The sequence below is a fragment of the Acinonyx jubatus genome, chromosome A1 (genome assembly GCF_027475565.1).
Source record: "Acinonyx jubatus isolate Ajub_Pintada_27869175 chromosome A1, VMU_Ajub_asm_v1.0, whole genome shotgun sequence".
NCBI classification, from domain to species: domain Eukaryota; kingdom Metazoa; phylum Chordata; class Mammalia; order Carnivora; family Felidae; genus Acinonyx; species Acinonyx jubatus.
In genome coordinates this window covers 232,302,027-232,325,632 of record NC_069380.1, presented here as the reverse complement: position 1 = coordinate 232,325,632, position 23,606 = coordinate 232,302,027, and the positions used below count along the sequence as shown (strand labels likewise).

General features: G+C 49.7%; 1 protein-coding gene across 2 annotated transcripts in view; it reads left to right on the top strand.

Annotated features, from left to right (window-relative positions):
* Positions 1-23,606, top strand: part of ADAMTS16 (ADAM metallopeptidase with thrombospondin type 1 motif 16) — a 160,088-nt gene that overhangs the window by 112,827 nt on the left and 23,655 nt on the right. For both annotated transcript variants that reach the window (XM_027073837.2, XM_027073843.2), the window contains exon 18: positions 3,506-3,632. In XM_027073837.2, coding sequence (XP_026929638.2) covers positions 3,506-3,632 — 127 coding nt within the window. The remainder of the gene's footprint in view (positions 1-3,505; positions 3,633-23,606) is intronic.

Here is a 23,606-nt window from a genome sequence, read left to right as displayed (position 1 = left end):
TCCCTCCTTTCCGGGTTTGTTCATCTGTCCTCATGAGCACTGATTTATTAGAAGGGAAAGGAGTGAAGGACCAGAGGACAGGGTAGAGGGAGACTTCTCTAAGGGTGTGTCGTGGTGCAGCTTCTGTCCCTGTGGACTTGGGGTGTGCTACCCTCTCAGAATGCCGGTGTGCTCACCACCCAGAAGCTCTCTGAGCCCCGTGGTTTAGGGTTTCCATGGAGATTTTGTAACATAGCCCCAGTTGATTGTGGCTGATGAACTCAATCTCCAGCCCCTCTCCCTTCCCTGGAGGGTAGAGGTGGGGTTGGAAGTTCTAATCCTTTATTCCTCCCTGGATCTTTCAGGAGACCTGCCCCATCCTGAGCTCCCCAGGGCCCCAGCCTCCAGTCACTCATTAGCATACAAAAGATACTCTTATAGCTCAGGAGTTCTTAAGGGTTTTAGGAGCCTTATGCCAGGAGGAGACAAAAACCCAACGCTGACTTCTTACTCTCTCGCACCCCTGTAGCCCCAGACCCAAAGATCCTGGCTTCTGATTTTGCCTAGAGCAGTGGTTCTCAAAGTGTGGTCCCCCCGTTACCAGCAGCAGCAAAACACCTGAGTGTTGGCGAGAAACGTAATCCTCAGTCCCCACCCCAGACCCGCTGAATCAGGAACTCTGGGGTGGGCGCCGCATTCTGTGTGTCAAGTCCAAGAGGGTTCTGATGCCCACTCAAGCCCAGGAGCCGCTGACCAAAGGACTCCAGAGGAGCGGGTATTTGGGTCTCATTTAAGGGGAGAAGAAATCTGCCAGGTGTGCCGAGGGGATGGCAGTGGAGGACGAATTCCAGGGAGAGAGGAGACAGCCTGTGGACCGGCTTTGTAATCAGAGGAGCAGGGAGGTCACCACCGAAGGACACAGAGCGGCTGGGAGGGCAGGGCTAGGAAGCCTCGAGTTTAAAACAAGAAAATCTGCTAGCGGCATAAGAGTGTGTGTGTTTAAAAGGAAAGGTCCTTGGGATCCGTTTGACATTGGACTTGGAGGAGGAATCCTGGAGGAAGGCGTCGAGTCGGGGGCTACGAGGCTGACCCCACTGACCACACGGGAGACCCCGGGCCCTGGGCAGGTGGAGTTTCAGGAAGCCTGCTTTGCAAGGATGGGTCTGTGTTTGTGTATTTGTTCAACAGCCTGGTCCATGTGTCCAGCAGGCAGCCGGGGGACCTTAGGCCAGAGCTGACAGGGGGCACAACCCTCCCCCGGGAACACTCACAGGGAAACAGAAGTGGATCCTGGGCAGAGCCTGCTTTTCCCTCCTGAGAGGGTGGACACACCCCTGCAAGGTCTTGAGAAGACATGCCAGTGTCTGTGTGCCTGTGTCTGGGCCATGTGTGACACAGTGACAGGATACACGGCTGCCTGTCACTGTCTCAAGGACGCTGTGGGACAGCGTGGGACACACTTCCTTCTGAGGTGGAGTCCAACGCCAAGTTCGTGTTTTGGAGCGCTGCGTCTGTAATCTGCAGGTGCCCGTGATGGGGTCAGGTGTTGGGTTCGGAGCCATGGCCAAGGTACAATTCTTGAGACGTCTTTGGTACCAACAGTTATTTTTATTAAAGTACATGGACAGGACGTGTGGGCAGAAAGAGCTGGCTTAGATGTGTGAGGAGCGACTGATATATTATATAAGATTTTTCTGTCAGGGGGCGCCTGGGTGGCTCAGTCGGTTGAGCGTCTGACTTTGGCTCTGGTCAGGATCTCATGGTCCGTGAGTTCAAGCCCCGCGTCGGTTCTGTGCTGACAGCTCAGAGCCTGGAGCCTGCCTCGGATTCTGTGTGTCCCTCTCTGCCCCTCCTCTGCTCTCTCTCTCTCTCTTTCTCTCAAATATAAATAGACATTTTAAAAAATAGGAATAATTGCAAAATTTACATCAGGGAGCACCAAATAGAAACTACATAGCTTGATTAGAAATATGATTGTGAAAAGTTAGCAGAGAACTGAGAACTTTTATAAAACTGCATGGGTCCTGTGAAACCACCTGTGGTCTTACAGCAGCACCTTCCGGGCTTTGGCCCCAGGAAGTGGGTAGTTTGGGGCTCAGACACACGAGCTTGCATGGTGGTTCCCTGTTAGACCCAGGGACTCCTCTCCTCCCCTGGCTACTGAAGAAAACCAGTTGCCCAGAGAGTGTACCTTTCTGCATTGAAGACATTGACTTGTCTCATTCCTTCTTTCAAAGCGAAGCCAAAAGGTCAAGTGTGTATTTTAGAGACGTTTACTTTTCCTTGAGTAAAGAAGAATTCGTCTTCCCACGGCCCCTAGCCTGAGCGATGGCTGTGCCTGGGTCCGTAACCTGCTGTTTCCTCCCTGACACCACTTCTTTGGTCTTTTCCTTGCCTGGTGGGGGGATCAAGTTGGGTACAGGAGGGCACTCTGAGTTGTGCCAGGGCGGCGGACCAGGGGGCCAGAGGGGCCACATCATTTCTAGAACTTAATAGATTGCATTGCGTTAATTTTTCATCAGTACTAGTGTGGTTCTTTCTCTTTATTTTTCTCTCCGTTGGATGAACTCTTTAATATCCTCCTTCAAAATGGGTCTCTAGTTAGAGTTCTCTTCGTGTGGTGGTAAAATAGACTCACGGAAAATTCGTGTGACCATTGTTGAGCGCACATCTCCGTGGCGTTAAGTACGTTCACAGTGCTGTCCAGACATCACCTCTGTCCATGTCCATATCTTTTTCATCTTCCCCAATAGACAATGTGCCCGTTAAACGCTGACCCTCCGTTTTCTTCTCTACCCAACATTCTTCTTGTTGGCAAACCAACATTCTGCGTTTGACTCTCCTAGGTACATCATGTAAAGAATAGCACTTTTTTGGTAAATTTAATGAATTGAAATACTGAACAAATTTGGGCATGTCTTCAAAGCCATAATCAGCCCTGGGGATGTAAGTGGGGGCTGAGAATTAAACGAGCTTTCGTTTCAGTCATTTCCATTAACCCCATTCGCTATAACACATTAGTCAGGATTGTGAAAACGTCTCTAGTCAGCTTACCACCATGGAAATATTTAACTCTGAGTTCTCTGGCGATAAACAGCTTTGTGTGTTGTTTTGTCTACGTTTCTGGTTTCTTACCGATTGCTTCTCGAGTGGAAACACAAGCCAGGCATACTGTTTCTTTGGAGAAGTGGGCGGTGTTCCCAACTCTGGAAACAACAGAAAAGAACTGGTGTGTTTCATCCAATGTCTGTTGGCACCAATTACACGACACATGTCGCCTTTAACGATGTTCAGAGCTAGGAGGGAAATCTGCACGGCTTGGAACTGACGGAATTTACTAATAAAAATGACAAAGACAGGTCAGGAAAAGTCCTAGTAGGTCAGTAGTTGGCTAGTTGGTTATGAACTTAAAGACATGCCCATATGGTAGATGCTTTTTCAAAAGAGCTTTCATTAGCTCTTTGTCTGTGTTTTACCACGGGGCACATGTCTCAGTCTTTGTTCTGCGCTGCGCTCTTTCCCACAGGACACATGACCACCAGAGAAGGCTGCTACAGAGACCTGAGGTTTCCAGTGAATACGTCTTTCTGCAATCCCCACACCCGACCCGTCACAGGGGTGGTCTCCTGCAAAGTGTCCGCCTGTCCTCCCAGGTAAGAACAGCTGTGGTCGCCCAGACAGGTCTCGCAGGTTTGCGAGTATACTTGGCGAGCCTCTGGTGCGCCTGAGTCTAGAGAATGGAAGTGCCACGTGCTGTCACGGCATCTGGAACGGCGAAGAGGCAAAAGCACCCAGATCTTCCTGAACGGGTATGTTTGGCGGGAAGTGGTCCCGGGGCTCTTGGGAATGGAAGTGGGAGTTCTCGCGACAGCATCCCGTTGGCTTGACTTTTACCGCAATCACTGCGGGCCGGCAGGAGCGATCGTGTACCGTGGCGACAGCAGCGTTTTCGCTCTCCGCCTCCGGGCCTTTTGCTCTGGTCTGCTTTGCCCTACCGCGTGAAACGTGTCGGAGGGACCCGTTCACGGGCCTGCCAGGTGGTGCGGGGCAGTGTGGATGGCTGCAGGGCGCACGTGTACATGCGTGTGTTTGCACAGACACACATGCACGCGTGCGAGACTGAGCTGAGAAAGCCAGGGGGCGCTCTGGCTCCCTGTTCCTTTCCAGCACCGTGGCCCCGAGACAGGACCCCCGCGAGTGGCCATGGCCCGGCCCTGCCGCCAGCCGTCACACCCTGGGCACACCCTTCACCTCTCTGGTGCTCGGTCCCCTCAGCTTTACGGGGGGCACGTCCCAGACGGGCTGTGAAAATCCTCTGAGTAACACAACGGGCGTCTGACCCCAGCTGGGTTCTCCGTGCAGCCGACAGCCCTAAAATCGGCCCAAGATCATGTCAAACACCTCGATCTTAAAGATGTCCAGCCACTGGCGAACTGATTGCAGGTTTGCTGAGAGGTGTCTCAGAAGCACGATGCTTTTCCGGGAGACAGGGACACGCAAGAGGGAGACAGGTGTCACCTCCCTCTGTCTCTGAGCTGTCCGGGTCCCCGGTCACTGGCTCCAGATGGAGACAGGGTTGGCTTATCCGCATCCGAGAGGTCGGCAGCTTTTCTCCCACCATGGCGAGGGGGGGGGAACCCCTGGGGCTGGGGACCCACTGCTTCACAAAGCCTCCCGGCTGCCTCAGCTCCACACCCCACGGCCTGCGGTGGGGAGACATGCTGGTCGAAACGGACACGAGGACTCTGGCGCCTGGGACCCGTCACCCCCAGTGCACCGGGAGCCCACCCGGGGATCCTTCCTGGGACCGCGCAGGCTTTTGGGATGGCCACACACCTTGGTACCCGCTTCATATCCCTCAGCCGGCCCGTGCACCCCATGCGTGTGCTGAGCTGGACACTCACTGCAGGCTCTGTGTCCGAGGTGATGTACCAAGTGCACAAAGTCCTGGATAGTCTCGGAGAAGAGTCTTGAGGTTGGCAGAGGGAGGCTGGCACCAGCTGGGCACCATTGGCTGCAGAAACAGCCATACAGGATACAGGGGCACCTGCGGGGCTCAGTGGGTGGAGCGTCCGACTCTTGGTTTCAGCTCAGGCCGCGATCTCGTGGTTTGTGAGTTCAAACCTCGTGCTGGGCTCTGCGCTGACAGCACAGAGCCTGCTTGGGATTCTCTCTCTCCCCTCTCTGTCTCTCTCTCTCTGCCCCTCCCCTGCTCATGCACACACACTCTCTCTCTTTCTCCCTCTCTCTCCAAATAAATAAATAAACTTAGAAAACATGATCATCCTGTCCAAAGGAAACAGAGGGCCGGATAGCCAGGGTTCCTGCAGCCTCCTGTCGAGTTGGTGCGCAAACTTGACTCCTTCTTCCTTCCCGGACAGCCAGTTCTGCACCTGTGTTGCAAGTGACCCAGCGTTGACGTCACTGTGACCTTAGATCCTGGATCAACACTTCGTCGTGTGCAGATATGGATGTTTGGAGGTGTTGCCGTGCGCACTGAGGGTCTCTTACGATATCGTGCTGAGTTCTTGCTGATGTGGGGCGCCCAAAGCACATCAAAGAACTGATGTGGGGCGCCCAAAAGCAGCTGGTTAGCTGCTAGGAGGTTAGCCGTAGAGGAATCTCCTTCACGTAGACCAAGAGAAGTGTGCGCGTGTCATTTTCAGGTGCAGGAGAAACCAGCCTTCGTAGTTACCTGTGGAGGCAGACTCGTCCGAGTCTAGAGCCCCAGAGAACTGGGGATGGTTAGTGCGCGTGTGCCGTCGCCCCGCACGTCCGCGAGCGGTTCACGCTCCTGCCGTCCAGCCTGCCTGCCTGTCTGTCCGGTGAGGCTCGTCTAGAAGCGACGTCGAGAAAACACCCAGCCCGGGACTAAGTCACCAGCGCCCGGCTGCCAGCTTGGTGATTTTAAGCAGCACCTAACTCAGATGTGAACTGATAGTGGGGACCCCAGAACAGACCTCTCTGCGTCTGTAACCCATGCAGGGCTCAGACCCGGAAGCAGGAGAGACTGGAGCGTCTACACGGGTTAGAAGGTCCCTTGTTTTTCCTGTAAGTCACCTGTGCAGCCGGCTGGTTTTCTCGCTGGGCCTCCTGTGCTTCCCTGCGGTTTGTCTTTCTGGTTTTGAGGGATTTGCATTCAAACCGTCTCTATATTCTCTGATGTCTTCTGTGCTTAACTTAGGTAAAATCTATTAAGTAAGTTCTGTCAAGGACTTGTGTGCTGACAGAGAAGGCAAAGTTCCGAGCAAATGGACCAGTCGAGGGAAAGTTAGAACCGGGGTGTGGAAACAGCAGGTAGAAACATGGTGAGGTCCCCCCAGAGTCATCTACCCAATATCCAAAGGCCCCCCATCCGTCTGGCTCTTGGGTTTACGTCTCATGTGTTCGAGTGTGTGTAGTTTTCTCCGAAGGAGAAGGCTTTTGGAGACAGTCCTAAGCTTGGCTGTAAGACGAATGCCATGCTTTCCTACTGGGAGATTCCTAACATCCCCCGCAGATAACCGAGGCCTGATGTCACGCAGGGTCCCGCAGCTTGTACTACCCGGCCCCAGCTGTGTGTGTCACTTCGACGGAGTGGACGGGGTCAGCCAGGATTTAGAAGTGCACTCGGCAGCTTGCAGAAAGGCGTGGGCCGTGCAGCCAGCAAACTGGTTCAAATCTCCCACGCGGCTGGCGCTGGCACACTGAGGCCGGCCCTGCCGCGGCCCACGGAGCAGGAGAGAAAGAGGAGGGGACCCCAGGAGGCACCCGCATCACTGATGCTCCCGTGGGATGAGCTGGGAGGGGGACGCGGAACATCCCACTGAGCATCCATGTGGTTATTTGGGGGTAAACAGAGAGCGAGCGTGTGTCGAGGGAATGCACGTAAAAGCTCTTAGCGCAGTACGTGTGCTAAGCGCTCAGTAACCCTTGGCCGTTTTTATTTGTGCTGTAAAAGGAGAAACAAATTCACATCAGCTATTTATTTAGTCTGTGAAGCAAGACTGTCTATGACAAAACACAGAGGAATCAACTTATCTTACAGACGGTAGTACTTGTGGATCGTCACTTTAACAGTTGACTTGGGGAAGTAGATCTTAATGTAAAAAGTTGTTTTGTCTTCCTCCGTGATGTGAGGTGCATTTGTCTCCTGCCCGGAATATTGGCAACTTCTTGTTCCTGGTTACATGGGCAGAAAAGCCAAGTTTCATTTCTGCAACAGTGAGGACGTGTGCCTCTCTTATTAGAGTCTGTCTGCTGTGAGTGCAGGCGTTCCCCTGTGCCTGTCCCAGGGCGGGTGTTCCCCTGTGCCTGTCCCGGGGCGGGTGTTCCCCTGTGCCTGTCCCGGGGCGGGTGTTCCCCTGTGACTGTCAGAGCCACGGCAGGTGCACCCAGTGCCTCTGAGAGCTGAGCCCCGCCCTCCCGGTCTAACTGAATGCAAGACACAGCAGGTGCAATCCGGTGTTTCGTGTTGTGCCGGAGGCAGAGTCCCCAAAGGACCGGGAGCAGAGTCTAAAACATCTTAATGCACAGCCTACTTGTCTTTAACTGAAATGAGAAGCTGCTACCGCGTGGGTTGTAGCTCCTGACCTCCCTGTCGGCATCCACATGCACACCTGCATCTCGGGCGCACAGCTGGAGGGCCGTCAAGGCCAGGGCCCTTCCCCGGATGGGCTCTCCCAGCTCGTAAATTTCTGCGGGGAGCGGTGGGCTGGGCCTCCAGCAGTGTCCTCACTGGAGGAAGCTCATCTTAAAATGTCTGCGAGACTCCAGCCAGCAGGAGCATCGTGGCCAGATGAGCGGGGTCCGTGGTCCCCAGCTGTTCCCCGGGCCTGGGCTCCGCACTGGGGGCCGACCCCCCGCTGGCCCCGGAACAGCCGGCAGCCTGGGCTCCCAGGGCCTAGCCACCTCTGTCTTCATCTGAGCGTGAATCGGGCTCTTGTCTCGCTTGCCTTTGAAACACAAGCCAGCAACCACAGATACTTACTCCCTTTTACATTTCTCAGTTTACCTAAACGGAGTGGCTCTTTGTGTCATTTATCTCAACTCGTGTCTGGTTTTGGAAGCACGAACACCGCAGCACGGCTTCCCCGACAGCGTACGGGAGGTGCAAGAGGAAATACTTCCCAGATGGGAAGCGGGTCCTCCTTCTCTGTCTCCGCGATTCCCCCAGGAATGCAGCCTACGCGTTTAAAGCAGATTGTGACCAAGTATACTTTGTTCTCTCGTGTTATTGAGTCATGCCGAGGCAGCTCTGTAGTCCTCTCCACCAGGCAGACTGTTTTCTGCCTACACTTTGGTGACTCCTTACAAACCCGTTGCTAGAACCGTTCCCTTGGAACCAAAGTGCCTCGGTCGGGGACTACATTCCTTCGGTTGCACACCAGAAACGCAGGTGAGGGTTAGCAGATGGACTTTATTCCCGGTCGTCTCCCACGGCAACGTTTGCAGGGACAGGACAGGGGCAGTGACTCCATCTTTCACCTCTTTAGCTACACGCCGTACAAACATTAAGTGCCCAGTCGTGCACAGGGTACCCAGGAAGGGAAAGAACCCTCATCCCTGGGGTGGTTCCCGCCTGCAAAAGGGTTCCACTCGCAGGGATGCCAAGGAAGTGAGCAGCTGAGTTCTTTCGCGTGTCTGAGACACCGAGGATAAATCAGCCGTGGGCGTGTGGCCCCCCACTTGCTTTCATTCTCCGCCATTCCAACTTGAAATTCCTAACCATTCCACAGGAGTGTTCACAAACGATGTAGCCAGCCCTGCCCGCTAGCCCCACTTCTGTTGGAGCACTGAAGCAGGGAAATGTTTGGAAAATGATTCACCAGTGACTGAATCACAGATGTCTCTTGTGACACCACAGCGGGAGGTGTGGGGGGTGCAGGCTCCTTGGTGCTGTTTCCCTGTGTTGTCTGCCCCTCGCTTACTGGGTGCGAACCAGTGTGGCCTCGCGGAACAGCCCTCCCAGGTTCAGAGTTGTCTCCCCCTCGCTTAGGGGGTGCAAACGAATGTGGCCACCCGGGACAGCCCTCCCAGGTTCAGAGTCTGGCAAGATGCCTTCTCTGGGCCCTGTGCTTCCTGCCCTCCGGCCGCGAGCCCGGCGCTCTCAGGGAGCCTGACGCTGTGGCTCACGCCCAGACATGTCACCTCCCAGCGAGTGGGGGACCCTGCTCACCTTCCGGGGTCTTGACCCGCTCCAGGGGCCTGCAGTGAGAAGGCATCTAACCTCTGTCTGATCAGGGACACCAGGAGTGTCTGAAATTGCCACTCCCTTCAGAGGGATATGGCGTCCACTCGGGTGTGAGCACTGTGACGGAGTCACCCGCGTGTGACGGTCTTCCTACCGAAGATGATGTCTTACTTCCTCCTCACCCCTCCCCAAGAATGATGTCACTTAGCACCAAAACAATGAATTTCAAACGCATTCAAGGAGCGCCTGGATGGCTCATTTGGTAGAGAGTGCGACTCCTGATCTCAGGATTGTGGTTTCAAGCCCCATGTCGGGTGTAGAGATGACTTAAAAATAAAATCTTGGGCGAATACCAAATACCCAATATTTCTGGGGCACCTGGGTGGCTCGGTTGGTTAAGCGTCCGACTTCGGCTCAGGTCGTGCTCTCACGGTTTGTGAGTTCGAGCCCTGCGTCGGGCTCTGTGCTGGCAGCATGCAGTGGCTTTGGATTCTCTGTCCCCCTCTCTCTCTCTCTGCCCCTCTTTCTCTCTCAAAAATGAATCACCATGTTTAAAAAAGTAAATAAGTGAAATCTATAAAATGCATTCAAGTTGGCACAGACATTGGTTACAATGTATCTTTTAGGAAAGTCAGGTTATAAGTGTGGACAAACAGAATCTGTCATAGAGCAAGATTGATTTAACTTATTGCTTCAGTCACTTAAATGTTAACACAGGAGCTGAGGGAATACAAAAATTAGCTAGCTTTCTAGATTTGAACTAAAAATCTGCCTTAGGTAGTTCTGTAAAATATTTTGGATTTTAGGAGGTTTTGTCCAATTGTTTTTGCTTTATTCAGTGTAGTTTGATGTGTGTATGGTTGTTTTATATTTATATGCATATATATTTATTTATCCATATGAATAAGGTGGAAAGTCACCTTGAGAATACTTTTATTTTTCAGGGAACTTAGCTGGTTATATACATTCAATGATACCTAAATTTTTCATAATATTTTTATTATTTTGGTCTCCAGGCCTTAGTATGATTGACTCTAAAATTCACCAACCCACCATGTTCAACAATAACTATTCCCTAAATAATACACACTATGACATACACTCCCATTATTTTGGAATAAAAATGAAAAACTAACTTACAGATAGATGATAGATAGATACATAGATACATAGATGAATGTTGGACAGATGATAGATGATAGGAAGGAAGGAAGAGAAAGGAAAGGAAAGGAAGAAAGAAAGAGAAGGAAGGAAAGAAGGAAGGAAGGAAAAAGGGAGGGAGGGAGGAAGGAAGGAAGGAAGGAATAAAAAGAGGGAAAGGAAAGAGAAAGAAAGAGAAAGAGAGGGGAGGAAGAAAGAAAGAAGGAAGGAAGGGGAAGAAGGAATAAGGGAAGGAAGGGAGTGCAGAAGGGAGGGAGGAAGGAAGGAAGAGAGGAAAGAAAAAGAAAAAGAAAGAAAAAGAAAGAAAGAAAGAGAAAGAAAAGAGAAAAGGAAGGAAGGAAGAGAAAGAAAAACTCTTACTACAAATCTTTACCCATATATTCACTGTCCATATACCAATTGGTGCTTCTGGAAATACTTGTTGAAAACTGGAAGCTTCACTCAGAATCACAGCGTTTTGCAGGGAGCACATAGGAAACTGTTTTTAGGTACAACTAGGCAACACTGCTTTACTCTTAAAGCCACGAATTATTTAGAATTACTGTGGTTTAATATTTCCAAACTTGTGGAGGCTCTGCGGTAATTTGTTGTTGTTGTTATTTCAGATGTTATTACATTGAGATCAAAGAAAGAGTTAAAACTGTATCATTTTTTTGCATTTTTGAGACTTCCTTTATGGCTTAGGCATGGGAGTGTTTATAACTGTTCCTGTGGGAACGAAGGAGCGTGTGCTGTGTGTTGGAGTAGGGTTATTCATACGGCAATTCGATCACGGTCCTTATTTATTCCAATATGTTCTTTTTGTCTATCTTGTCTATCTGTTTCTGAGAGAAGTATTTTAAAATCTCACTTGATGATTGCTTATTTTTCAATTTCTCCCCTTAGTTTTATTTCATAGTTAATATTAAAATTCCACATTGTGTCGATGGGGTTATAGTTTCTGCGCGAATTGTTCTCTGTTGCTAAATAATGACCATGTTTACCCCAATACTGCTCTCTAACTTAAGCTATTTTTTCCTCAAGTTAACAATATGGGTTTTGTTTCCATTCCCTTATTTTCGCCGTGCCCGACCCTTCTCCGTTCTCTGTGGTTTTAAATGTCAGCGTTACACGTTCACACACACATTTAGTCTCTCTACCAGCATGAGAGGTGACTGCTCTTGTATTTGGGCCCGAGTCTAATTTCTTGTGTGTCTTCTATTTACTGTGCATTTTCTTTGTGCCGTATCGTTTCCCGTCTCCACTGTGTTCTTACGAACTTGTGGGATTGTGTTTATTCTCTCTTATTCCCACGACTGCGAGAAGGTCCGTATTCTCCTTTTTTCACGTCCTGTGCTTCTGATAAAAATAAATAGCTGTATAAATTAGCGTAACTTAAAAAACACCCAGGACACCTCACACGTGAGCAATGTAAAACCCTTAGAAATAAATGATGTGGCGCCTGTCGGGAGGAGCACTGGGTGTTGTATGGAAACCAATTTGACAATAAATTTCATTTAAAAAAAAGACAAGAAAAGCTAAATGAAATATGACAGAGCTTAAACTGGAGCGAATCTTACCAACGGACGGCTCAGTATTTTAGAGTGTGAGCGATGTGTCTCTGGGGGGGGGGGGGGCGTTAGAAATCCCTGCGTCAGACGCCGGACTGGACAGATCCCCCCACCCACAGAGTAGGGTCTCACAAGCAGGGCCCCAGGCTCAGTGAAGGCTTCCCTGACAGCAGCATGGGCTGTCCACACCCAGAGTGAGGTCAGCTGGCAGAGCGGAGCCCCCAAGACAGGACCAACACGCTGGCCCCAGAAAGACAACACTTCCCCTCCCTAGAAAGACCACTAGCCTGGTTCTGTTCTTCTTGTTGCCAGAAAACAAAACACAATAGAGACCATGACAATAAGAAATTGTCCCGTTAACCGTGTTCATTAACAACAAGTGTTTCAGGGTCACTTATTTTTTTCAAGATACAGAGGCCTTGTTTTAAAGCGCGTTGCCCTCTGTGGAGAGAACCTCGCTAACGTTCAGGACCTGTGAAAGGTGCTCTGGTTCTGACTCTGGACTGGTGCACCGAGCGCGTCAGACGTGCTTTCACGTACGGTGACGGGACATTTATTAAGATGCCACTTATCTGGATCCTGTGACCTTCTAGCACTGCATTGGACTGAAACCTGCCTTTCTACTGTCTCCAACCATGAGATTCACTCCTGCCATTGAAAAGGACGATCAAGTGGCCACGGAAGGGTTAGGGCTTGCACGGCATCACGGCAGAAAATCATTTCTTCACTATTCACGGCGCAGTGTGTTGTTTATTCGTCAGATATTTGAGTGACGACCTGGCACGTGCCACTGTTCTGGAAGGTTTGCTACCGAGCCCTGACACATGGGACTCACAGGGCCAGGCCACCGAAAGGCAGACAGATACGGACGTGTGCGTGTCCAGGGGTGCCCGGTGATTCGGAGGGTGATCCTGGCAGGTCCGGGAGGGAGAGCTTTTTTTCCCTTAGATGATCACAGTAGACTTCTCTGAGCTCTTAGAGACAGTGCCTCATGGGAAGAGAGGGTGGGAATGCTCCAGCCGAGATGGGTAGGAGATGGGTAGCGAGTGCGAAGGCCCTGAGGCAGAGGCAGGCCGGAAGTGGGCAGAGAGCAGGGAAGCCTTGGCCTCTGGTCAGAGGGAGCCCGTGGCCATGACCCACAGGGGAGTGGCGGGTGATCCAAGGGTGCACGGCCTTGGAAGCCAAGCCCGGCAGTTTGCCTTGTGTTCTGCTCCTCGAGTGTTGGTAACGCTTGGGAAGGTTGTGAGCACTCACAGCATGGGGCTGGGGACAAAGGTATGAGAGGGAGGTGGAGGGGAGAGGGACAAGGGAGGAAACAGAGCTGTGGGCACCGCATTTCTTTCGAGGAGTCTTGCCTCTGAGAGCACAGAGGGCAGGGCACGGCGGTAAATGGCCGCGAGGCCCCGGGAAGGTTCGCTGCTGTGTCTCTGGCTTTCACGCCGGAGCTCGTTGTGTGCCTGTGCGCTTTGGGGGATGATCGGGAGGGCGGATGGAGAGAGCAGACGTGCCAGGTGACTTTGAGGGTCACCCTGGGCAGGCAGGCAGAGGGACACGGCTGGGGCGGTGGTGGCCCCCGGGGATAAAGTTGCGCCCTCCTTGTTTTTGTTTTCACAGCAGAAGAGGCTAAGTCATAGGAGCGTGAGGGGAGGTACAGGCGTGGGACGGGAAGTGTGAGGCGGGCAGCGTCCCCACTGGGGATGTGCACCTCCGGGCACCTGGCCGAGGGCCCTAAATGGAGTGTGATCGCCCTGGACACGGGTGCAGACATGGTGGGCAGAGTTGGCTCAACCAGAATTAGGATGAAGAGAATAAAACCAAAACAGATTATACTTCATCTCATTTCAGTGACTCACCAGTAAAAATACGTCTCTCCAGTCCTGCCCGTGGTCTGGTCCCTTGTGTCTCTCAGCTACTGATTGGCGATCTACAAAAAGAGGGGGGAAAAGGCCAATTCAGTTTTAGAAAGGGGGCCTCCCAGACCCTCTGCTCTTCTCCGGGTGCCTTCAGTGACAGTCCTTGGCTTTTGTCTAGTGTTTGAAGATGGGCATTTTGTTCCCAGTCTGGACACCCAGTGTGAGCCCCCTGGGGCTTGGTCTGTGGCTCCACTCACAGGGAGTCCCGGGGGCCTCCGGCGTCGGGCACCGTGGTATCCCGGAAGCTGCTGGAAGCATGTGGCTGTGCCCCACATGAAGTCTCCCTGCCCATTTCTGTGCTGAAGGACTTGAGATAAACGTACCCCCAGGACCACTGGATGAGGTGTGAAAGCCAAACCGTCTGAACAGCTGTGTTCCAAGAGACCCAACCCGAAAGGCCTCAGAACCAGGGGTCTGCTCAGTGGACAGATGCTGAGGACAGTTTTTCATCTCAGGCTGGGCTGCTTTCCCGGGCTGTGGGTTCAGGGCGGTGGGGCCCAGGGACGAACGGTTGTGAGGTTCAGAGTCGGTCATGTAAAGCTCTTGAAGCACCACCTTGAGGGAGACGCAGGTTCTCAGACTTGTCTCCCGGGAACCCCTGCGTGGTGAGCGTCCACACCCACGGGGCCCCACATGTGGACACCCACAGGGCCACGGGGCCCATGCCGCCCAGGGCCCTTTGTCATTCGCCCTGAGCCGGGCACAGGGAGTCACCTAGTCTGCACACGAGTCCCCAGCAAATTCACATGTTCAGCCAACCAAATAGAAACCATGTGACGTAGCAAATATCGAACAAGCAAGAAAGAAGCCCTTCACACCTGCTAACAATCCGTGGGTCACAATGAATTCCTGCCCCGAACACCGTTGAACATGACACTCTCTGGGTTTGGGTTTCTCTGTAAATCATCCAATCCTACTTACCAAGACCCAGTGACTCGGCCTCCTTAGCGCGTGATGTTTTCAGACAGTGTGTGCAGCCGACGAGAAAATTAACCAACTCTTCTGCATTTCGTGTGATCAGCCTGAACTGATGATCAGGCATCAGGCATTTTCCTTTCATGTTGGAAAGCGGTTGAAAAGCCTGGCTCCTGGTATTTGACATGATACGACATTGTTACGTATTAGGTTTTTAAAAAGGAGACTCTGGGACTGTCTTCTTTAAAAAAAAAAAAAAATGTACGAGAGGTCCAAGGCCATCACATTAGACAGAACTCCTGGACTTTCTCTTCAAAGGAAGTGTGGTCCGACCCCTGCTTTCTCAGACTCCGAAGCCAGCCTGAGTGTGGGAAGGCCGGGAGGGGACCCACCTGTGTCCCCCCCTAAGGGTGAGCACACACTCGCCTGTAGTGGAGGGGGGAGCAGGTGGAAGGGGGGGGGTGTCTGTTCCTTTTCTGCATCACTGCATTACAGCGTAGCTCTTGTAAGGCCTGCATTGCTCAGGCATCACGGAAATTCTGCACCCTGGGCTCCCCGGGGCTGCTCAGCTGGACACTTGTCCCCATGGCAACTGCTGGAGAGGTTGGCCTTCCAGCTGGTGGAGCCTTCAAGAGGGTTCTCAAAGGTCTTAGTTTTTAAAGTTATTTTTCCCACCATAATCCTCTGTTTAGCCTCCCCCCCCCCCCATGCCACCACTATAGAAAGCATTTCACTGGGGAAAAAAAGAAAGAAAAGGAAAAGAAATCGCAGACATTCTAGGGCAAGGAAAATTGAGCAAATGAGCCCAGTGAACTCCTGTAACCTTCAAAGAGCTTTAGCGAAGAGGGAAACCAAACCACAGTTGATCCTTAAACGGCACGGGGTTAGGGGTGCCAAACTCTCCCACACGCGGTGGAAAATCCACATACAGCTTTGGACTCCTCCAAAACTTGACTACTAACAGCCCCCTGCCGACTGGAAGCCTCACCCCTGACATAAACAGTTGATTAGCACACACTTTGTATCTCCTACGTATTGTGTGCTGTGTTCTTACAATAAAGTAAGTTAGAGAAAAAATGGAAAGAAAACCAAAGAAGAAAACACACTCACAGTACTGTGCTGTATTTGTCAAAATAAATAAATAAATAAATAAATAAATAAATAAATAAAAGGAGGGGGGCACCTGGGGGGCTCAGGTGGTTAAGCGCCCAACTTCGACTCAGGTCATGATCTCACGGTTCGTGGGTTCAAGCCCCGCGTCGGGCCTTGACATCTCGGGGCCTGGAGCCCGCTTCGGATTCTGTGTCTCCTTCTCTCTCTGCCTCTCCCCCGCTCACACTCTGTCTCTGTTTCTCAAAAAAATAAATAAACGTAAAATAAATGTTTTTTAAATCCCCGTATAGGGGTGCCTGGTGGCTCAGTCAGTTAAGCGTCCAACTCTTGATTTCGGCTCAGTTCATGGTCTCGCGGTTCGTGGGTTCAAGCCCTGCATTGGTCTCTGCACTGACAGTGTGGAGCCTGCTTGGGATTCTCTCTCTCTCCCTTTGTCTCTGGCCTTCCCCTGCCTGCTAACTATCTCTCTCAAAATAAATAAATAAAATTTTAAAAAATCCATGCGTAAGTGGCCCCACGCAATTCAAACCTGTGTTGCTCAAGGTTCAACTGTAATTGACTTTAGAATTTGATACAGAAACTTATTTTGCAATTCACATTAACATGCTTAAGAAGTCAGGTTAGTTTTGGTTGACTCGTTGATGTGTTGTCCTTCCAAAGTGACCTGTAAACCCATGGTTTTGCCAGGCCTGTTTCCAGTTGTAAAGACCTTATAGAGTTTTCAGGCCTAGAAGGAAGATAAGACTTATGCATCAGTTTCGTCATGTGGCTACGAGACTTTCCGACATATTAACACAGTTACAGACTCTCCAATTTTTCCCATCCTTCTTCTTTCTCTTGGGTTTCTGCTTAAGCAGTCTTATTTTATTTATAAAGGTTTTTTTTTAATTTTTTTTTTAACGTTTATTTATTTTTGAGATGGAGAGAGACACAGCATGAACGGGGGAGGGGCAGAGAGAGAGGGAAACACAGAATCGGAAGCAGGCTCCAGGCTCTGAGCCATCAGCCCAGAGCCCGACGCAGGGCTCAAACTCGCGGACCGCGAGATCGTGACCTGAGCCGAAGTCAGACGCTCAACCGACTGAGCCACCCAGGCGCCCCTAAAGTTTTCAGTAAGTATTACCTATTGCACATTTAAAGGCATGCATAGATTTTTAAACAGTTTTCCCACAACCATAGAGATCCTCAAATACATGTTCCGTGAATTTATAGACAAATTACATTTTCAGTTGAAATACTGCCTTCGGGACAAGCCCTCGTCCCACTGAAGAAATAGGTTTGCAGGGTGAAAAATAGGACCACATGACAGCTGAAGACATTTTAATGTGGCTTTTTTTCCTACGGGTTCCATTCAGGTCAAAGAGAGCTGAAACAGGAAATAAAATTTTAATGTGCTTCTGACTGTGGTGGCCAGGAATGTAATCACCAGAGAGGAAGACCACAGTCTCCCAGAATGTTTAGATTTGTCTGCATCGAATGCAAGACAAGAGCCCGCTCAAACCTTCCCCTTCCTCTGCCAGCTCCCACATGGCTGCAGTCAAACAAAATTCTAACAAGGGTTTCTTAATTGTTTTAATGCATTTATTACGTGTTTCCTCAATAAAAAAGAAGACTAAAGAGGAGAATTCATTTAAATTCTCTAGGATTTTGTTTCTTACAGTACTATTTTAGTTGATTTTTGTTCTATTTAGTAACTACATGCAGCTGACTTAAAAAGTCCTATCGTATTTTGAAGCTTGCCGTGAGAAATCACAGTCCTGCCCACCCACCACTCGAGCCCCAGCCCCAGGGACCAGCCCCATGCGTATTCCTAAATAATCGCATGATCCCCCGTGGGTATCTTTCCCCATATTCCCAAATAATACGCATGATCCCCGTGGGTATCTTTCCCCATGTTCCCAAATAATACGCATGATCTCCGTGTGTATCTTTCCCCATATTCCTAAATAATACGCATGATCCCCGTGTCCCGTGGATTGGTTCTCAGTGTTCCCCTCCTTACCGTCACAGCGGGGAGGGTACGGTCCTTTGCACCCGCTCTGTCCCCCTAATGTGGCAGGGCGTCATGGGCACCACCTTCCTAGCCCTGTATCCTTCAGTGTGACTATACCCCCTTGGTAGTAACTGTTCGCATTGTTTTTTCTTGGTCCTTGCTGGCTAAGTAGAATACCCTGATTCTGGGTCCTTTTGCATCCGAAAACTTTATTTTTCTAAGAGTTAATAATTGCCTGGATTTTGCCTACTTAGGTTTCTTTACATAAACCCCAAGAGATACATTAAGTTCATCGATTCATTCCACCATTTTAATAGTTGGAATGTCTGCTACATGCCAGGCACTGGGGATACATTCGCGAGTTGAAAAAGGTCCCTATTGGGGGGAGCTTATCTGAGGAGAGACAGTCCACAATAAACGTAGGACTTTTTGAATGATGGAATATTCTAGAAGGTGATAGGAATGAAGGATAAAGAGCAAATTGGAGGACACGGGAGTAGGGAGAGCAGGAGGCGTGGGGTGTCGGGCGCACCTCACGGAGCCAGTGCTGTTTGGACATCGTCCTCATTTCTGTCTGTCTCTTCCTCTTTGTTTCTTTTGTGTTTCCTTTGCTGCTCTCTCTTTCTCCTCTCCTCTCCTCCCTGCAGATTATTCCCTCCATATTCCTTTTTCCTCGCAGCTGGGTGGTGGGTTTCCTCTTTCCTGCGGGGGTCTTCCCCTGGCTCCTCCTGGTGCTCGTCTGTCTGTCCGGGTGCGTCGAGACAGGGGCAGGAAGACGTGCGGTGAACATTGTCTGCACTGAGACAGGCCTCTCGGCTGCTTTCTGCCACCTGCAGCGTCTTTCCCCCGGGTCCTCTGTGTCCCCGGGGAAGGGTTCTGTCATCAGATGTGCGCCTCTCTGGGGGAGGGGCAGCAGGTGCACCCAGCCCTCCAGCACAGCGGGGCCTCGGAGCCTGCAGCCCTGATGCCTCTCCCGGTTTTCCTGAGCCACAGCTCCAGTGGGAAGCCTCCTTCCTGGCCTCTGTTAGAACCAGGGAGCACGGGGAGATCAGCAAAGGTACTCGGTCCACTGTCTCAAGAAAGGCCTCTACTGCTGCTGCTTGGCGTGTCAGTGGAATAGTCCTAAGATCCTGAACACGTGGGTGCCGCTGGGACATTCACTGAAATAACTAGAAGCAATAAGTTGAAGCTCAGGCAATTGAAATAACGGAGAAAAATTACTGGAAATCTTTCCACAAGTCTAGGGTTAAATCCATTTTGTATGGAGGAGAAAAGAAAGCAAGTAACCGCTAGGGTGATCAACACGCCCCAAGTGACCTAGGATTGTCCTGGGTCTGGGGAGCCTCCTCAGTCCCAGGCCACCAGAGTGGTGGTCACCCTGTCCTCACTCCCCACGTGTGATGTGAAAACAAATTGCATTATGATAGAAAATGCTCGTTTGGTGGTTAGCGACAGTCACCACTGGACCCTAAGCAGTGACTCTGCGAAGGGAGGTAGAAATGTCCAGAGATGCGTGGGCAGGATCTGTGCAGGAATGTTTGTAATCAGGGGGTGACATGGGGCCACTGAACCTAACGCTGTAAGGCTCCTCCAGTTTCAAACTCCCAATTTTGCCTTCACTCTTCTTAGAGGAAGGTGTTCTAAATGCTATAAGCCCCAGGCCCTACAAAGCCTGGATCGACCCCAACCATGGTGGCAGTGACAGTGACCAAAGGATAGGGCCCATCATTAATCTAGAATTGACTCATTTCATGCTCCCAAGAACACCAGTCAGTCAGTGCTATTCCCATCCCACAGTAGAGATGCAGAGACTGACCCAGATGGGCACGGGAGATTGTAGAGCGAGGAAATTAGCCAGGGCACGTAAGCCAGCTGTCCAAGAGCTGTGCAAGTATTGAATGTGAGTGAATCAATGTGAACATAGAGTTTACACTTTGTGCCTTTTCCACGTGTGTGTCTGTTAGGAAACTATATGTGTAATCGAAGTAAATAGCACGTGAATATGTGTTAGCTAGTATATGTTTATACATAGGTATCCGTGTGTGTGTATATATAAAACAAAAGTCCTGTAATAAGGACGATTGTACATTCGAGTTTGCTCCGGACAGTTCCAGGTTATGCGCTGTTCCTCTGAAATCAATAGTGTCCTTCCAGCCTCCAACAAAGTGACCTTGTTTGGGTGGTACACTATTGGATCACTCAGCACATAAGCCTTGCTCCCCGGAGAATCACTCGTGGAATTTTGCCAAGCGCCTTGTCCTACGCATTTCTGTTACTATTACATAATGTTTAAATTAGTATGCAGTGAAGTTCATATTAACTTTTAATAGAGCCTTGTTGACGTAAGGTAATTCGAAAGTGTTTTCCTCCTCTAACATTCTGAAATATGCACTCACACTCTCTTCAGACATTTTGGTTACATGAAATATTTGACTTTGATGGAAATGGCATGCATTTTGATATGAAGAATGAGGTCTAGGGTTCCACGGTTTTCTTCCACCGTCCAGCGATCTGCTCCAATGGCACTGAGTGAAAATTCATGTTCTGCCCACTGATCGGGAAGGCCAGCCCCATCACAGCTTAAGTCCACGTATGTCATTGCTTGACTGGCCCCAGGGCCCTTCCCAGTTCATTTTTCCATGCCAGAATCTCACTGTTGGATGACCAGCATCTTATGAATCATGTCTCTTTTTTAGAAATTTTCTGGATCGTCTAGGGTGGTTTTTTTGCCCATATGAACTTTATGTTGTCAAGTTAAAAACATTTAAAAAAGGACCTTTCTGAGGTTTTGCTTGGGATTACATTGCCTTAGTAGACTAATTTAGACAAAATTGAACTCTTAAAAATATGGAAGCTACCTACCAGGAATCAAGTTTTTCTTTGTCATTCCATTTGGCCATTGGGTTCTTTGGGGAGAGGTCATAGATTTACTTACTTAAGTGAATGTGAGCATTTATGTTTTCCTGAATATGTCATACTTTTATTAACATGATATTAATTTATAGTATACAAATCTTTATACCATTATACTTTAGTTAGATTTTTTAATGTTTTTTTAAATTTATTTTTGAGACAGAGAGACAGAGCGTGAGCAGGGGAGGGGCAGAGAGAGAGGGAGACCCAGAATCCGAAGCAGGCTCCAGGCTCCGAGCTGTCAGCACAGAGCCCAATGTGGGGCTCGAACTCACGGACTGTGAGATCATGACCTGAGCTGAAGTTGGCCACTTACCCGACGGAGCCACCCAGACACCCCAATTAGTTATGGTTGTATAGAGTCAAATTAATTTTGTAACCAGACACTAAAATTTTATGTTTTCCAATTTTTTTTCAGTCAGTAATCAAATATATTTTTAAAATATAAATATATATAATAATTATATACATTTAAGAATATATCTTCTATAGGGGCACCTGGGTGGCTCAGTCCGACTTCGGCTCGGGTCATGATGTCACAGTCCGTGAGTTTGAGCCCCACGTCGGACTCTGTGCTGACAGCTCGGAGCCTGGAGCCTGCTTTGGATTCTGTGTCTTCCTCACTCTCTGCCCCTCCCCTCCTCATCCTCTGTCTCTCTCTGTCTCAAAAATAAATAAAAACATTTAAAAAAATTTTTTTTAAAGAATATATCTTATATATTTATTTGGAGAGAGTGTGTGCACGTGCACACGAGCAGGGGAGGGGCAGAGAGAGAGACAGAGAGAGAATCCCAAGCAGGCTCCGCACTGTCAGCACAGAGCCTGACATGGGGCTTAATCCCAAGAACCGTGAGATCATGACCTGAGCTGAAATCAAAAGCCAGATGCTTAATCGACCAAGCCACTCAGGTGCCCCAGTAATCTTATATTTTTATTTTTAAATTCATTTTTATTTATTATTATTTTTTTAGAGAGTGAGCGAGTGAGTGGGAGAGGGCAGAGGGAGAGAGAGTCAAAGAATCCCAAGAAGTCTCCACACTCAGCGTGGAGCCCAGTGCAGGGCTTGATCCCACGACCCTGGGATCATGACCTGAGCCAAAACCAAGAGTTGGACCCTCAACCGACTGAGCCACCCAGGCTCCCAGGAATCTTATAGTTTTAATATCCTAAACCAATAATGATAACTTGGCTTTCTTTTCTAATGTCTATACCTCTTGTCCACCCTACCCTAGTTTAATTACAAAAGCGTATGCTTCTAGAATAAAAATAAAATGTGTCTGTCCTATTTCCTGATCCTTATTGGAATGTATCAACATTTTCAGTCCCTTATTGAATAAAAGTTGCCCCTTACATTTTGATTTGTTTATCTTATTTTAAATTTTTTTTGTAACATTCATTTTTGAGAGTGAGAGAGACAGAGCATGAGTGGGGGATGGGCAGAGAGAGGGAGACACAGAATCAGAAGCAGGTTCCAGGCTCTGAGCTGTCAGCCCAGAGCCCAAAGCAGGGCTCGAACTCATGGACTGCGAGATCATGACCTGAGCCGAAGTCTATAAATGGAGCCAGTCTCCTTCCTCCTGGCCTTGGTCCTAGTGTGTGTTTTTTCCAAGTGCCTTCTGGAACAAGTACAGATAGCTTGTAACGTGACCAGGCCTTTTGTTTTGGTTCTTTCAATGTGTTCGCAGCTTCTCAGCCATTTATTTGTTTTTGGTAAAAGAATCTCTTGTACTGTGTCACTTGTACCTACTTTCCCAAAATCTCCACCATGATTTTTAAATTAAAAAACAAAAATGTCAGAGGTACGTGCTTTGTTTAGAAAGCCATTGAAGAGTGATCCACACCCATCAAATGGTTATGTGACCTATCTGTGGTTACTCAAGACGTCAAGTCAGAATCCGTTCTATCGATGGACAACAGCATTGTTTACCTCTACCAACAGTGCCGCCATCTTGCCTGTGGAGGGGGATGCTTGTGGGGGGTTCCTCCAGGATTGGCGGTTAGCCACACAGCCCCGGTGGCCACATCTGTGGCATACCTCCAGCCGGCCTCTGAGTGGTGGGCCTCACGTGGTCCAGAGCACAGACGTCAGGGCCAGGCTCCCTGCACCAAAATCCTGGCTCCCCCCACATGCACCTGCATGTCGGTGAGCGTGTATCTTAGCATTCTGCACTCCACTACTGTCCCGTCTCGGATGGGTGTCATCACTGTACCTGCCACGTGGATTTGCTGTGAGATTTAAGTAGTTAAAGTATGTCAGTGATGCTAGCTCTCCTTACTAGTATTAGAACTCAACATACCTGATTTGGGCATCAGATTCATCAGCCCAGATTGTCTGGCTGATTCCTCGGGACTTGGGACGGATACTGGTTTCTCTAGCACAGTTGGACTTTGCAGACTGTCCAGTGTCGTTTCCTGCTACCCGGTGAGCCATGCGTGAGACATCTGCCTTCAGTCCTCCTCTGGGCTCAGATTTTCTGACACCTTCACTTGTTCTTCTGTTAGAGATCTTTTCCTTTAGTTCAAGGAACTGAATTCCCCACAGATTTCTCTCCCGTGTCTGTGAATGCAAATGCAGCTCTCTCGTGGCTGCTTGTTTGTGCATATGTGACCTTATGTCATACGGGAAGTTAGAGAAAGACATCACAGGACTGCCTAAACTACCAGACCTGGTTTCTATGCTCTGCATATGATATTTTGGGATAAATTATCAGAAATGCTACACTGGCTGGCTGCTGGTCCAGTTTAAGTCGCTTAAACCAGCTGAGCTAGAAAATGAGGTCTTTAAATATGGGGCTTCTCTCTGCCCTGACTCATTGGAAGAATAGCGAGCATATGTGAAACCATTTAAATATACAGCAGAGTATTCTCTTGTGTCTGTATGAATAATGTAAGTACCA